Consider the following 15539-nt stretch of genomic DNA (forward strand, 5'->3'; position numbering starts at 1 on the left):
ATCGCCTAAAAGAATAAGACTAAGGTTTAGTATTTCCGACGATTAATTCTTAGAAACTAAAACAATCAAAGTTACAAACTTTATAATGTCAGTTAATATATAGATAAAGGTAAAGAAAAGTGCCATAAAGCACCTTTACTATGATGCATGTCTCGTACCTACACCACAGACATTAATATATAAACCTACACATTGGGCTGTATGTTTTTGTTAAATTATCTAAATCAATATAATTTTCAAAGTAATGGGTGCACAAAAATTATTGATTATGAAAGTGTAATTATAGTTATGGAAATACTTCACCCCAATTTCACAAACAGAAATTTAATTTCTTTTTTTTTTTATGTTGAAAAATATAAGATATATAATTGTAGAACTCTACATACAAATAACTGACTTTAATTGTTTTCTGTAACTCATAGTCGTTCAACCCAGGCTGATAAACTTCTGTACTCTATCTTAAAATCAGTAAAAATCTTTTGAAAATGTTTTTAAATAATATTATATTTATATTTCCCAACTAAAGGGGTAAAATTGCTCGGGACATATAGCAACCCCTACACAAAATCGTTCTGCGCAGGTCAATTCAGCGTCAATTTTCCTAAAAAGTCAAGTGCTAAACCAACAAAACAACACCAAATGGAAATGGCATAAATAATATTAATATTACGTAAAACACGATCAGAATAAAATAAACGGGAAGAATTATAAATACACAGGTACAATTTTCGTGGCTTTTATTTTCTAAGGAATATAAAAATCCACGAAAACATATTTTATTTTCCCAATAATTTTGTATAATATTTTAAATGATGAATATAAAATGTTTATTTCTTATTTCCAATAAGTTAAGATTTTAAAATAAGAGAACAGAAAAGAACAATTATCAACTTACCAATAAAATCATATAACTGCCCCGATGTTTTGATTACATATTTTTCTTCCGAAAATTATATTTTTGTTTATTTTTCAGCACAGACCAAAATGGCCTCAGGAGGCTCAGGCGCTGTTTTTTTCCTCGGTACACGGGCTCACTATCAGGTACAATCATTATTAAAAAAAATGTTGATGTTTATTATAATTTTTAAGAAATATGTAAGTATGTATCGATATGCTTCGATCAAGTATAAAAAATTTTAAATCGATTGCCGTTATTATTTTTTTAATCAGCTGATAAAGTGACAGCACGACTTGTTTAAAAAAAGAATTATGGTGTAGGATTCAGGGATGCGATTAATTTTTTCTCCAGGAAGGCTAAAAATATTTTTTTTCTTGCGATTAATTTATTTATATATTTTGATTTTTTTTATTACGTATGTAGGTAACTACGTTGATGTACCTACTTCAAAATGTTATCTATAAGTTATTTATATTGTTTCGCATAAATGATTTAGCGGTAGGTTCAGGTAACCCAAGGACGAAGGCAATAAATTAGATATAAAAATAATTAATTTGATAGATGCCTAACTCTGAGTTATTTAATATGTGATTCCCAGCATTTAAAAAGACCACTTTATCACTTTTCCGTGGATGTCGTAGAATGAAGCTTAGGGAACAAGCACATTTAGTCAGTACAAGCTTCCTGCTGGAATAGTAGTTAAGCGTACCAGCTGATTTTCTTCCCACGCGAATTGCAAAAGTCAGTCAAAGGGCTGCCATCATTAATTATCCTGTAAAGATGTAGACGAGATATGTTTTATTCCACCATTAAGCTAAATGTGGCATTAAGACTTCTAACTATTTGTCGTAAAATAAAAAAAAAACGTGGATTTATTAAAAAAAACTCTTTTCCTTCCAAGGTTCTCCAACAGCCAGAGAGGTCCTACGACGCTGAGAATGGCAATGCGTCAACCGAGACGATCTACCAGAACCCATCGGTCCGCGAGACATGGACGGACAACGCTCAGAGCGACAACGCCAGCTACGTTAGCGACCGGACCAGTTTTAGCTATTGCGATGACGTCTCGGGTAAGAAAAGAATGAATGAAAACATATAACGTCCGATGAAAATGCTGCAGTGTAGTTTGTTCCGCCGCTTCTTCTACACATGCGCTTTGGAAGCGGTAGTAGTTATAATTAGATTTAAGTTATGTGACATCAATAAGTGATACCTTGTATCCAATTTTGAAAATAAATCTATTTATTCTATTCTATATACATACATAAAATACGCCTTTTCCCGGAGGGGTAGGCAGAGACTACATCTTTCCACTTGCCACACATCTTTCCACTTGCCACGATCTCTGCATACCTCTTTCGCTCTATCCATATTCATTACTTTCTTCATGCAAGCTCGGCGGTTTCGGGTACTTTTAACCCGACCTTTTCATATGATGTATTGCAATGCAAATAGCAGTACTAATATTGCGACTGAGTTTAGATCAGTTTTGAAAATTTATTTTAACTAAATTCTCTAAAGGGTTAATTAGGGGTTGCAAATTATTATGAAAATTAGTTTTTTTTGGAGTAAGAGACATTACATATGAAATAGATTCGGCATGTAACTATGTTCTTTTAGACAGTATAGGGATCAGTTTTTTCACAAGAGCGGGAAACCGTGTTATTTATAATGGAATTGTGCATACCGAATCCCAGATAAAAGCTATGTAAAGCCGTTATAAAAATCTACTGAACCTATTTGTTAACCTAAGTAATTATAAGGCTCTAGAAGCGATTAATAAGGGTACCTTTCATCCCCAAAGAAGACATTTTCCCAAAGGATTTACGATGGACGATAATGTGTGAGAGGGAAACAGGCAAACAACTATTTTCCTTTTTTTTCAATACCCACCGGCTGCCGTCTGTTTGTGCTATAAACATGCTGTAGGTAGCGGGAGCGATGATTCGGGCTCAACTGCCACAAAGGGAAGATCTTCCGCCAGGCTGGTGTGATGCCTGGGGAACCGCGCGACAGACGATATTGTGTTGGGGGTTGTATATCTATATGCTTCAATTCGTGGAATCTTTGCTTGCGCGATTTAGACTCTTCGCTGTTATTGGCTGATAGCGTCGCGTGATTGGCTGATGTGACTTGTGGCGTGGAGATGTCGCTACAATGCAATGCACATACTTAGGTAAACTTACGTGCCTCGAACTAAGTATATCTATGACCAAATTTGTTTCAGATGACAATAGATTGGAAATTGGTAGCGGTGTCAAAAGAAGGAACAAAAGACGCCCGAGCGAGACGACGCTATGTGAGCGGGACAACGAAATGAAACCAGCTCTTTTGAATTCCCTAGATAGGTAAGTACTTAAATAGGTACTGACTTTATTCTTCTTCTTCTTAATATTATTATAGGTTTTCCGGCGTTTGTCCCAGTCAAAAGTGCCGTGTGATTACCGGAATATTAGAATAGGACCACTCCATATCTTTACCATGGTTGTCGTTAAAGGCGACTAACCTAGGCGGCTAGCAACCTGTCAGTATTTGACTCTCAGCTCCATCATTTAGCCATACAGCTGAACTTGGCCTTTCAGTCTTTGTAAGACTGTTGGCTTTGCCTATTCCGCAAGGCATATAGACGTGACCATATGTATGTCCCAGTCAGATCTAGCTTGTGAGATTATCTAAGCACATTTCTGACGTACTATGTTGCTACCATCATATATGTTCCGGAGTCTTGATCTTTTACCTAAAAGTATAAATCTATTTTTCTTTTATTTACAGAGCAACCTAATTGAGTCGCTAAAATAGATTTCTTACAAAAGTCGTGGCTGCAACAGGAATTGAACTCCCTTGTCAGCTTATTGCAAGTCTGATCTTGTCCCTCGAAGTAAACATGCATTAATTATGTTCTGTCGCAATATGCTTATAAACTTGGGATTCTTCATTTAGGCGATGGGCTAGCGACCTGTCACTATTTGAATCTCAATTCTATCAAAAGCCATGGCTGTAGAAGGAACCGAACTCATGGCCAGCTCATTGCAAATCTGATCTTGTCCCTAAAAGTATAATATTTTATATTTTTACATGCATTATTTATGTCCCTAACTCTTGATCTCTTGTCCCTAAAAGTATTTTTTTTATCGATTAACATGAAAAAATAGCCTAAATCTTGCATCAGGGGCACTCCAGTGAGGATGTCGTTGCGCCGCCTCTCCCCCCTGAGCCTGCTCTCGTCGCTCGGCCGCCGCAAGCGCCGCCACTCGGGCCACACGCTGCAGCACATCGAGAGCGCGCTCACTGTCTGCTCGTACAGAGAGTCGTGTCTTTTACTAACAGCGCAACCTTATTGAGTCGCTTGAAGTGATGTCTTACAAAAGTCGTAGCTGCAGCAGGAATTGGAACTCCCTGGCCAGCATATTACAAGTCTGATATTGTCCATCAAAGTATTCATCCATTATTTTATTTATGTCCCTAACTCTTGTCCCTAAAAGTATTTTTTTATCAATTAACATGAAGAAAAATGCCTAAATCATGAATCAGGGGCACTCCAGTGAGGATGTCGTTGCGTCGCCTCTCCCCCCTGAGCCTGCTCTCGTCGCTCGGCCGCCGCAAGCGCCGCCACTCGGGCCACACGCTGCAGCACATCGAGAGCGCGCTCACTGTCTGCTCATATAGAGAGTCGTGTCTTTTACTAACAGCGCAACCTTATTGAGTCGCTTGAAGTGATGTCTTACAAAAGTCGTGGCTGCAGCAGAATTGAATACCTGGCCAGCTTATTACAAGTCTGATCTTGTCCCTCGAAGTAAACATGCATTATTTATGTCCCGAACTCTGATCCTGTCCCTAAAAGTATTTCTTTTATCGATTAACATGAAAAACATAGCCTAAATCTTGCATCAGGGGCACTCCAGTGAGGATGTCGTTGCGTCGCCTCTCCCCCCTGAGCCTGCTCTCGTCGCTCGGCCGCCGCAAGCGCCGCCACTCGGGCCACACGCTGCAGCACATCGAGAGCGCGCTCACTGTCTGCTCGTACAGAGAGTCGTGTCGGTGTCTCGACTGCCAGGTGAGTAGTGAAACTGTTTATTACTAGCTGTTCCGGCCGGCGATTTCATCCGCGTGGTGTTCTTTTTTTTCTGCTGTCAAAAGTAGTTTATGTTCTCGTCAAGGTCAACACTATCTCTTTATCAAATTTTTGTGTCGTTTCCGGCATCAAGAGAAAAAAGAATAGGACCAATTCATCTCTTTCCTATGGGTGTCATAAAGGTGGCTAAGGTTTAGGCTTATAAACTTGGGCTTCTTCCTTTAGGCGACGGGCTAGTGACCTGACACTATTTGAATCTCATTCCAATCATTAAGCCAAACAGCTGAATGTGCCTATCAGTCTTTTCTACCCCCCAAGGGATATAAACGTGAGTATATACATGTATGTATGTACCAACCTGCTTTCGAAATTATGCACACACAAAATTAAGTTCTTAAAGGGTTTTCATCAATGGAATTTTCGATAGGCGACTATGATGTGCGTGCGATGCCGCCGGTAAAACTAGTGGAGAATAAAATAAAAAGAGTCAAAATGATTCACGGTATATTTTTCTTATCACAAGAATAACGTCAACAGCAAATACAATGCGAGCGAATGCTATAGTATACATATTACGCTAATTAAACAATTGAAAAGTCACGAGTCACTTTGTTACCAGCCAGAATAATTTTAGTATGTAGGATGAAAAAAACTTATGATCGTAATTATTTATTTTCCACAATACATTTGATAACGGGTAACAATTTTCAAGTGGAAATTTAAAAAAGATGTCGTCTCTGTCTACCACTCTGGAAAAGAGGCGTGATTTATACATACATTTAGTCTCGTCTATATCCCTTGCGGGGTAGACAGAGCCAACTGCCTTGTAATTACTGAAGGGCTACGTTCAGTTGTATAGTTTTTTTGTGTGTACAATTTTCTAATTTAATTTATATGTATAAGTAACTTTAAATTGTTAGTTTCTCTACAAAGTGAAATTTACATAATAACACATTAAAATAATGCAACAAAATGTTCATTGATGTCGTTAACTAAACTAACTCAGAAACATCAGCCGGAGACTCTAACTACATTTAAATTAACTTATTAGCACACAATGAATAATGCAACGAAATGATTATCAATGTTTTTAACTGAACTTGCTCAGAAAAAATATTTCATTATATTTTTTTAAACCATAGTACTAAACGTGGCCTTTCAGTCTTTTAGCTCAAGACTAAGCTCTGTCTACGCCGTAATGGATAAAGACGTAATACATGCTTGTATGTATGTAATGTAGTACCTATGTAATCTATTTATGCTTTTTTTACTCAAAAATTTAATTAGTTAATCATTATTTCATTACCATTAATTAATTTATTATTAAGTATAATTATCCTTAATCCGTCTCTGTTGTTTGAAATGAGAAAAAATATAACGATAGGAAATGTGGGAATCTCAAAGCATGGAGCATATTTTACAGCATGTAAACTATACATATATAAATATCTAAACTATATAGGTTAACAGCCTAGATCCCAAGTTTTGTTTGTCTATCCCTAAGTCATCTTTTACGACATCCACGGAAAAGAGAAGATATCGTAATCTAAAATGCCGGTAATAATTAATATTTGACTGGCATTACTTTTAGATTAAGATTAGGTAGTTTTGATAAAAATATTGACAAAAACCTAGCAGTCTATACAATCTTCACTCGTGTAGAAATCTGAAGCCCTTGTAGCTTAAAATGTTTGACATCCATTCAATAGTTTTTAAGTGAAAGAGAAACAAACGTACAAATATATATATACAAATTTCGTAATCTATGTTAGAAAGATAATAATATAGGTAGAGATTAAAGCTTTTTATTATGAACTAGCTGTGCCCGCGACTTCGTCCGAGTGGATTAGTTATTTTGGGCGTCATTGATCAAATTAAGGACGTCCTGGTGAAGGGTCAGGTCAAAAGTGCCCGAAACCGCCGAGCTTGCATGAAGAGAGTTATGAATGTGGATGAAGCAAAGGAAGTATGCAGGGATCGTGGCAAGTGGAAAGAGGTAGTCTCTGCCTACCCCTCCGGGAAAGAGGCGTGAGTTTATGTATGTATGTTGAAGCCCTCAAGGATGAATAATTTTCCTCGTTTCTTTTTCACATTTTCAATATTTCTTTGCTGTTATGTTGTGTGTTATATAGCCTAAAGCCGTCCTCGATAAATGGTCTATTCGACGCAAAAAGAATTTTTCAATTCGAACCAGTAGTTCATTAGATTCAAGCAAACAAACTCTTCAGCATATTAACATTAGTATAGATAAATTTTTATTGCTATTAACAGCACCTTTGCTATATTATTTACATTACAAAAATATTATGAAGAACGGACTTAATTATTGTTCCTTGTTTTTTGTCAGCAGTAATGTTCCATCTAGTTATTAAAAAAATATATCTGTCAAATGTTATAAAATACCAACCAATAATTTAAAAGTCAACTTTTATTTATATTTATTGAGTCCATAGCTTATAAACTAATAAAAAAATCAACATGCATCATTGATCATTTAGTAACAAAATGGTATACAATGTCAAAATATTAAACTTAATACGAAAGTTATTCTAATATGTACCAAAATTTAGAAGCCCTTGGATTTAATCTTGAAGAATAATGAGTTACATTTTAACATTTTTTTCCTTAAACTTAATAAGCTTTGAATGTACTTAGACATGATTTATTCACTTAGTAATCCAGCTCAAATATAAAATACCTATTAAATAAAAACAATTTAAAAATCAAGGCATCTTATTTATGGTTCATACAATTTTTAATTACAATGTCAAACTATCACATATATGGCGTCACAAATAAATATTAAAATCATTCAACAAACTTGTCTATGTCATATTCTAAATTTGAATCAGTCACATCTTCAACTTTTTTCTTTCTCTCCTCTAGCCTAATGCATTTTAAGCATTTCTGCCCTTTTCGTAACCAACAACCCCTATGGCAAACTGAATTACATTTTTCGCACATTATAGCTCCGTTATCAAACGGGTATATAACCTCGTTATTGTTGCAAATTTCACAAATGTACCCTTTTCCAGAGCAAAGAGCGCAGTTTGTTATGTGTGAGCGACACTGTTCTGTTAATTCGGTCAGTTCAGACTCTAATGATCCATCGTTTATCGCTTGTAAGTGAGCCATGCTGTATTGGTTGTTCACATCACCTAGTTGTACGAATAACGGAGACAATAACAATGTGCCTTCAGCACACGCGCAGAGGTAACGCCTCATCCATTCTAAATCCCTCCTCATTTTATGCACCCATTCCAATTCCGCAATAAAGTTGAACAATTTAGAATTTATACTCTCGACATCTATGTATGGTCGTGACCACGATAATGTCAGCATTTGATATGCGATTCGTGAAACATATCGCTTTTCCCAATCCCAATTGTGTACCACTCTAGCGGGGATTGCGAATAAATCATTCCAATGGCACGTTGTGCAGAAATACAGGCCCGTGTAATCACATAAACGTGGTTCGTTCCATGTATCCTTAAAGGTTAAAGTTGTCTGACACTCCGCACACTTGTAATCTTGAGCTGCCAAGCCCCTTTCCGGACATATATTCATTTCAAAATGACCACTTTCTGTCATAACCACATGGGCACACACTCTGCATATGTGATCAACACATTTATAATGACACAAATAGCCACAATCGTTGCAAATGTACGAAGCTTGCACTATACTCCATATTACACCACTACAGTGGTCACAATACTGTTTCCTGGTACTAGAACTGGCTTGGCGCTCGAAATGATGCCCTTTTATGGACACTAGCTGCCTTGGTTGTCCATCATTGTCCTTCAAATCTTCTAAACGAATACGCAACTCAACTAAATACCTCACGAACCATTTACGTTCGTCGGAACATTGAGGACTGTTTAAAACAAGTTCTTTACACTGAATTATAGCTTTCTCTATCTCTTCTCGCGTCGCTGTGCTGTGAATCTTCAGTTTCTTGTTGGCTATGGTCTTTGGGATGTTCGAGTCGTAACTTTCGTCAGCAGAAACGCACCCGGAAGTAGATGATGAGGATGGACTCCCGGAGGCGACTTCCACGCTTCTAGGGCTGCAGCATATCAGGCTGTTGCGATATTTCGGAGAATCATTAGCTAACGCAGCAGCCATCGTCGCAATTACGTCGGAATTGAACGCGGGGTTTTCACGCAAAATTTGAGGCACTCGTCACAAAGTGTTATTTCATTTTCGTCAGCAATTTATGTAAATAAATTGTTTGGAATGGTGTAGCAGGTGAGAAACGCAGTTAGTCACTGATTACGCCTCATTTATTGTCATCATTTCCTTTGTTTTGATGAAAGAGAAGTAGGTTCTTCAATGTTAAATTTGTTCCGTCATTTTTGACACAGATTTTTATTTGACAGCACAATTGACTTTGACATTTCCGCATTACGTTCCTTTCCCACTTGTAATATTTAATTGATTGTTTTAGTATTTATATAACTTTCAAAGTAACATCTAGCTATATAGGTACTTTATTATTAGATAGGCAGACAAAATAATGAACGAATTATACTCTTTATATAATTCTGTCAATTCATTTAAATCAATCAATAGTTAAACAAAATCATCAAAATCTTTGGTGGATTGGAACGTAGCACTTTCCGTAGGCGTAGTAGGCGTACCAACTTAACAATAACATGCTTTTCGTTTCTTCTTGTTTTCTTCCAATTTTAACTCATAATAGACAAACGAAACTAAATTTAACGAAAACTAACTAATCTTCAATCAAAAACATAAAAATAAATTTGTATTAACATTACATATTTTTTTATTAAAACAATATTATGCGATGTCGGCGATAAAATTATGCAAAACAAACAACAGCTGATTTTTTGCATGCAACACCGCCGTGTGTGAGTAAAGATAGCAATATTGTGCAAGTGAGAGGTCATAATTTTTAGATTGTTTATAACAAAATAGTATTCCAATATAGGAATTAAGATGACATCATAGTCTTGTGTTTAATAATTTTCATCATAATGGTCTAGTTAACTGACCTAGAACCTTACACGTGCACAAATTATCATTCTAATTTGTAAATACAAACTCCTTTGTTCGTGACCTATTAGCATAAACTAAATATTATTAGCCGATAAACATGATCATAAAATTAATGTAGGTACCTATGTACATTCGATTTGAGAAGATAATAAAATCAGGCACAGAGCAAATAAGCTCAAAACTCGATAAGTTGGGCTGCAATGCTTACTTGGTAAAGAAGAGAAAATATTTTTACTTAAACGCCTCTTTCCCGGAGGGATAGGCAGAGACTAGATCTTTCCGCTTGCCACGGACCCTAAATACTTCTTTCGCATCCACATTCACAACTGTTCATGCGAGCGGTTTCAGGACTTTTCTTTTAAGCGATGGGCCACCAACCTGTCACTATTTGAATCTAAATTCTATCTTAAAGCCAAATAGCTGAACGGGGCCTGTCAGACTTTACAACACTGTTGGCTCTGTCTACCACGCAAGGGATATAGACGTGATTATATGTATGTATGTATGTTCGTATTACAGAGTCGTTATTTCGAGTGTGACGACAGGCTCTGTCTACCCCGCAAGGGATATAGACGTGATAATTTGTATGTATGTATGTTCGTATTACAGAGTCGTTATTTCGAGTGTGACGACAAGCTCTGTCTACCCCGCAAGGGATATAGACGTGATAATTTGTATGTATGTATGTTCGTATTACAGAGTCGTTATTTCGAGTGTGACGACAGTGAGGGCTATACTTCGGATGACAGTGATTTCACTCCGAGGTATGCGAGCAATGTTTCCCGCCCACGAGACTTGGAGTACGGTTATATGCAAGACGGTGATGATGAGGTAAGTAACATGTTCAAATTCAAAAATATTTATATATTATCTTTATTGTCCACTAGCTGTGCCCGCGACTTCGTCCGCGTGGAATAGTTATTTTGGTCATCATTGTAGCCCTCAAAGATGAATCGATGTCGATGGGCTAGTAACCTGTCACTATTTGAATCTCAATTCCATCATAAAGCCATACAGCTGAACTGACATGTCAAGACTGTTGGCTCTGTTTACCCCGCAAGGGTTATAGACGTGACCATATATATTTATAGATGATTTTATTGATTAAAAGACATTTCGAGATTGGTTACCTTTATTTCAGTGGGTACTTACTTAACTACTAAAGAAATGAACTAACTTTAATAGAACGGTTGACTAAGCAGATATACAAAGAGAGTGTGGAGGGGAAGGTCGGAGTGGGAAGACCTAGACGAACTTATCTTGATCAAATTAAGGATGTCCTGGTAAAGGGTCAGGTCAAAAGTACCCGAAACCGCCGAGCTTGCATGAAGAGAGTTATGAATGTGGATGAAGCGAAGGAAGTGTGCAGAGATCGTGGCAAGTGGAAAGAGGTAGTCTCTGCCTACTACTCCGGGAAAGAGGCGTGATTTTATGTATGTTATTTTGGTTTTGCAACATTGGTTGACGTCGAATAAATTAATTAAAACTTAAGTTTACTGCCGCTTCCAAAGCGTCAGTGCAGTAGAAGCGGTAACATGTTATGTCTTTTTAAGACTGTTGGCTCTGTCTAACCCGCAAGGGATATAGACGTGATTATATGTATGTATGTATGTTAATAGTACTGTAAGTAATATTAACTAATGTCGTCTTCAACGACATGTTGGTATCAACTTACATTCCGGCCATTTTAGGTATTCACAGACACAGCGCCCGACGACAGTACATCCACAGACATGCTCATAGACAAGAAGATGTCCGTTTCCTCTGCATCATCAGAGGATCCGGAGACAATGCAGCTGGAGGTGGCAGCCGGAACACCGGTTTTGTTAAACTATCTGCTTACACACCCTATCACTTGCAGCATTCAATAGGTGCCGTGTGGTTCCCGGCAGTGCCGTGTGGTTCCCGGTGTTCACCGATACGAAAAAAGAATAGGACCACTCCGTCTCTTTCCCCCATGGACGTCGTATAAGGCGACTAAGGGATAGGTAGACAAAATAGCTGAACGTGGACATTCAGTGTTTTCAACACTGTTGGCTCTGTCTACCCCGCAAGGGATATAGACGTGACCATATGTATGTATGCGTTTAATAGGTTCAATGAACCTGTTTGATGATGTAGCGGGAGCGATGATTCGGCTCGACCGCCACCAAAGGGAAGATCTTCCTGTAGGCTGGTGTGACGCCTGGGGAACCGCGCGACAGACGATGTTGTGTCGGAGGTTGTATATATGCTGCGATCCGTGAAATCTATCAAAGATTTCTTCTTTTGGAGAAAAATACTAACGTTTTTTCGCTAAGTTGTAAGTTATAAATTAATAATTACCTAATGAATAAAATAAACATGTTAATTTGAAATCAAATTGATATAGGTATTACAACCTATATTGAAACCTTAATTTGTGTACTTATAATAAAAAGCATGGCCTAATGTTAGTATTGACATACATAATTGGGTCTCATAATTTTTGTAAGTACCTAAATCTACATCATAGTTTCAATAACATAATTTGTAAAATTTATTTGCATATTTTATTGGATGGATGAAATTAGGTTGACTAAGCAAATATACAAGGAGAGTGTGGAGGGAAAGGTCGGAGTGGGAAGGCCTAGACGAACGTATCTCGATCAAATTAAGGACGTCCTGGCAAAGGGTCAGGTCAAGAGTACCCGAAAAATGAAATGAAAGAAGTATACTTACAGAGATTGTGGCAAGTAGAAAGATGTAGTCTCTGTCTACCCCTCCGGGAAAAAGGCGTGATTTTATGTATGTAATTTCTTCAACGTAGGTACCTATTAATCTGACTTTTCACGCGTGAATTGTTATGCGTTAATGGAAAAGTTTTTAAATTATGCTATTAGAAGTTATGAAAACCAATGTTAATAAACTAGTTAAAAATAAAACTGCCCGAAAATTTGTGAAAAAGAGTGAGATAGCGATATAATATGATACTTAAATCTATGTAACTATTTATTTAGAATAATAGATATAAAATCCAGTTATTATAGTTTTAGTCTTAAGCGCATTTAAGATTATTGATTACTATAATAATTATATTATATATTTACTATAATAATTATTTGCTATTAAATGCTATATTGTGTAAAATGACACGAATTTTGCTTTGCACGGACGCCATTTTGAAAATATTGTTATTAATAATTTAGAAGTAAACACATAATTTAAGTGCTTTTAGGTAAAAACATGATGAATTAATGTGTTTATTAGCAAAATCAGCACGGTTGTAACACTGAATTATTAATAATTCTCACATTAAAAATAATAAATGAAGAAGTCAAAAATTTCGAATACGTGGGTATCAATTAATGTGTTTTACATTTCATTGATATCGTAAAAAGTCTACGGCTATCACCGGACCATTATTAATTGAACTATGATAAATAGAAAGATCAGGATGGAGCGATAATTGTATCATAAGTGCGAAAGAGATAGGTAGATCGTAATAAGAAAAGTCTTATAGATTGATCTATGCACAGCTATTTATAAGAACTTACAATTTATCAAGAATTTCGTCCAATTAGCTTGCAATGCAAATGTATAGATTAATATTGTATTGAGTAGACTGCTTTTAATCCTAAAACCTAATAATTGTAATAAAATAAGCGATGAATTAAATATTATACTGTATTCTAGACTAAGTGATGAAGTTACCAATTAACCGATCGTTGTAAGTAAGATCTGACACAAATGTTGTGGTATTAAAATTATCGGTACGCGGAAATGTATCGCTGTTTCGCTTTTTATGAATACATGAAACGGGGCAGCTATAGTTTTCCGCGCGATAATAACGGCGTCGCTCGTGCCGTGGTAGAGAGCAGGATCTAACATTAGAAAAATGTTTGCACTGATTAAAAAGTATGTCAAAAATGCGTGTTTCAGTTTTCATCCAATCTCCCAAGAAAGGTTCGTAGTTAAAAAAAAATATCGTAGAATTATGAATGAAGCGATCGTGGCAAATGGAAAATGTCATGTCTGCCTATCCCTCTGGAAAAGAGGCGTGGTTTTATATATTTCTATTAGTTTATACATATGTACATGCATTTATTATTTATACATACATTATATATGTACCTATGAACTAATAGAAAAATTCTGCTTCTTGCTTTCTGCTCCCCAGCATTCTAAAAAAGGAGGTAAATACAATAATCTTACCGAATGGAAGCTATGATCATGATCCAAATAGTTTATTACTCAAAGTGACCTCTCGTCTGACCTCTGTGACCACGAAAAAAATATGCAATTGTTGTAAAGTCTCGGCTTAAAAAAACCCAGTTCAGGCGTTAAGGACAAAAACAAACACAGTTTAATTCCAAATTATGTATTCAGTATCTTCACCGAAGAATATTACACAATATAATAAATTTTAGCGTTTAACTATCATAATGTTATTACATAATAGTACTTTTGTCCAAACCGAAAAACAATTACATACTAAATACACGAAAAAATATTTACATCATACGCTAAATCTATTTTTAAAATTAAATATTTCAATTTTTTTTATATATTGAAATACTAGCTTGTACATGCCAACCGCTTATTAAAAAAAATTATTTTGTCTATGGGCTTAACCTACTTACTAGCGGCATCCTATGAGAAGCGGCAGTCTTATGTTTATAATGACTGTTTAAACATTTGAAATATTCCGTTCAGTACACCCGCACTTAAAATTCGAGTACACTTGTACTGAACAACTTCGTAAAGAAATACGTATACAATATACACTTTATTCTTAGTACATCTTTTCAATTAATATTCTAAACATATTTCTTTAGTAAGTTATCTGTTTTTAATATCAAAAGGTAGATATATCCTAGATTGGGTGAGTCAGGTTTTTACACGAAGCGACTCCCATCTGACCTCCGCAACTTTTGCAGGTAAACCTGACCCGTATTGGATCCATGGTCACACATCCAGTTGCCTGAATGCGCAGCATTCCTCACGATGTTTTTTCCTCTCCGTAACAGCATCGGTTAGTATTCAAACTAATGGGTGGGATGTTAACCTGTACCTTTTTGCGCATTACGCATTTCAACCGGGCCTTACAAATTCGACCACGGTCTTAAATTAATTTTATTTGTAATTATTAATATTCATGCATAATTCATTTATTACCATTAGGGATACAAATTAAAAAAAAATTGCCAAAAGAAATTTGGGGAACCCTAAATTTTTTACGGCAAAAATCGTTGCTCCCAATTATTACTATGGGCATAATTATCATTTCGCATAAATTTTCTTATATAAACTCTAATATAAACGTTATGCAAAATGACGATTATGATAAGAAACTTTGTGTGACCATAATAAACATACATACAGGGCTTAGAACCGGTAATAACATCGGCATTTAAAGTAATATTAGTTATATTAATTACATAAAAAAGTTTCAATATGGTCAGAAAAGTTTTGGAAAAAAAAATGTAAGTACTTCACAATTTTGTACATAAGGACTACAATAGTTTTTAAATTCAGTACTTTAACTTCAAGTTTTTTATAAATAACTTTACCAATACTCTGCAGATG

At 36.0% G+C, this 15539-nt stretch overlaps 2 protein-coding genes across 2 annotated transcripts; one reads left to right on the plus strand and one right to left on the minus strand.

Moving 5' to 3' along the window:
- The first annotated feature begins 599 nt into the window (after nucleotides 1–599).
- Nucleotides 600–13880, plus strand: LOC106138570 (uncharacterized). The gene is made up of 8 exons (XM_060952612.1): nucleotides 600–719; nucleotides 974–1041; nucleotides 1800–1968; nucleotides 3126–3246; nucleotides 4068–4196; nucleotides 4790–4952; nucleotides 10692–10823; nucleotides 11684–13880. Exons 2-8 carry the CDS (start codon nucleotides 985–987, stop codon nucleotides 11861–11863), a joined length of 951 nt encoding a protein of 316 aa, XP_060808595.1. The 5' UTR covers nucleotides 600–719; nucleotides 974–984; the 3' UTR covers nucleotides 11864–13880.
- LOC106138585 (differentially expressed in FDCP 8 homolog) lies at nucleotides 7381–9341 on the minus strand. The gene has a single exon (XM_013339768.2). The coding sequence runs from the start codon at nucleotides 9096–9098 to the stop codon at nucleotides 7779–7781; it is 1320 nt and encodes a 439-aa protein (XP_013195222.2). The 5' UTR covers nucleotides 9099–9341; the 3' UTR covers nucleotides 7381–7778.
- Nucleotides 13881–15539: the final 1659 nt, after the last annotated feature.

Source organism: Amyelois transitella, chromosome 29 (assembly GCF_032362555.1).
Source record: "Amyelois transitella isolate CPQ chromosome 29, ilAmyTran1.1, whole genome shotgun sequence".
NCBI lineage: Eukaryota > Metazoa > Arthropoda > Insecta > Lepidoptera > Pyralidae > Amyelois > Amyelois transitella.

What these genes read in the sequence shown, in the direction of transcription:
- LOC106138570 (XM_060952612.1), top strand. Translation starts at nt 985, where the DNA reads ATGGCCTCAGGAGGCTCAGGCGCTGTTTTTTTCCTCGGTACACGGGCT. An exon ending in AGCGCGCTCACTGTCTGCTC is followed by an intron (nt 4,197 to 4,789) that starts GTACAGAGAGTC and finishes ATCTTGCATCAG; the next exon opens with GGGCACTCCAGTGAGGATGT. An exon ending in GTCGGTGTCTCGACTGCCAG is followed by an intron (nt 4,953 to 10,691) that starts GTGAGTAGTGAA and finishes TTCGTATTACAG; the next exon opens with AGTCGTTATTTCGAGTGTGA.
- LOC106138585 (XM_013339768.2), bottom strand. Translation starts at nt 9,098, where the DNA reads ATGGCTGCTGCGTTAGCTAATGATTCTCCGAAATATCGCAACAGCCTG.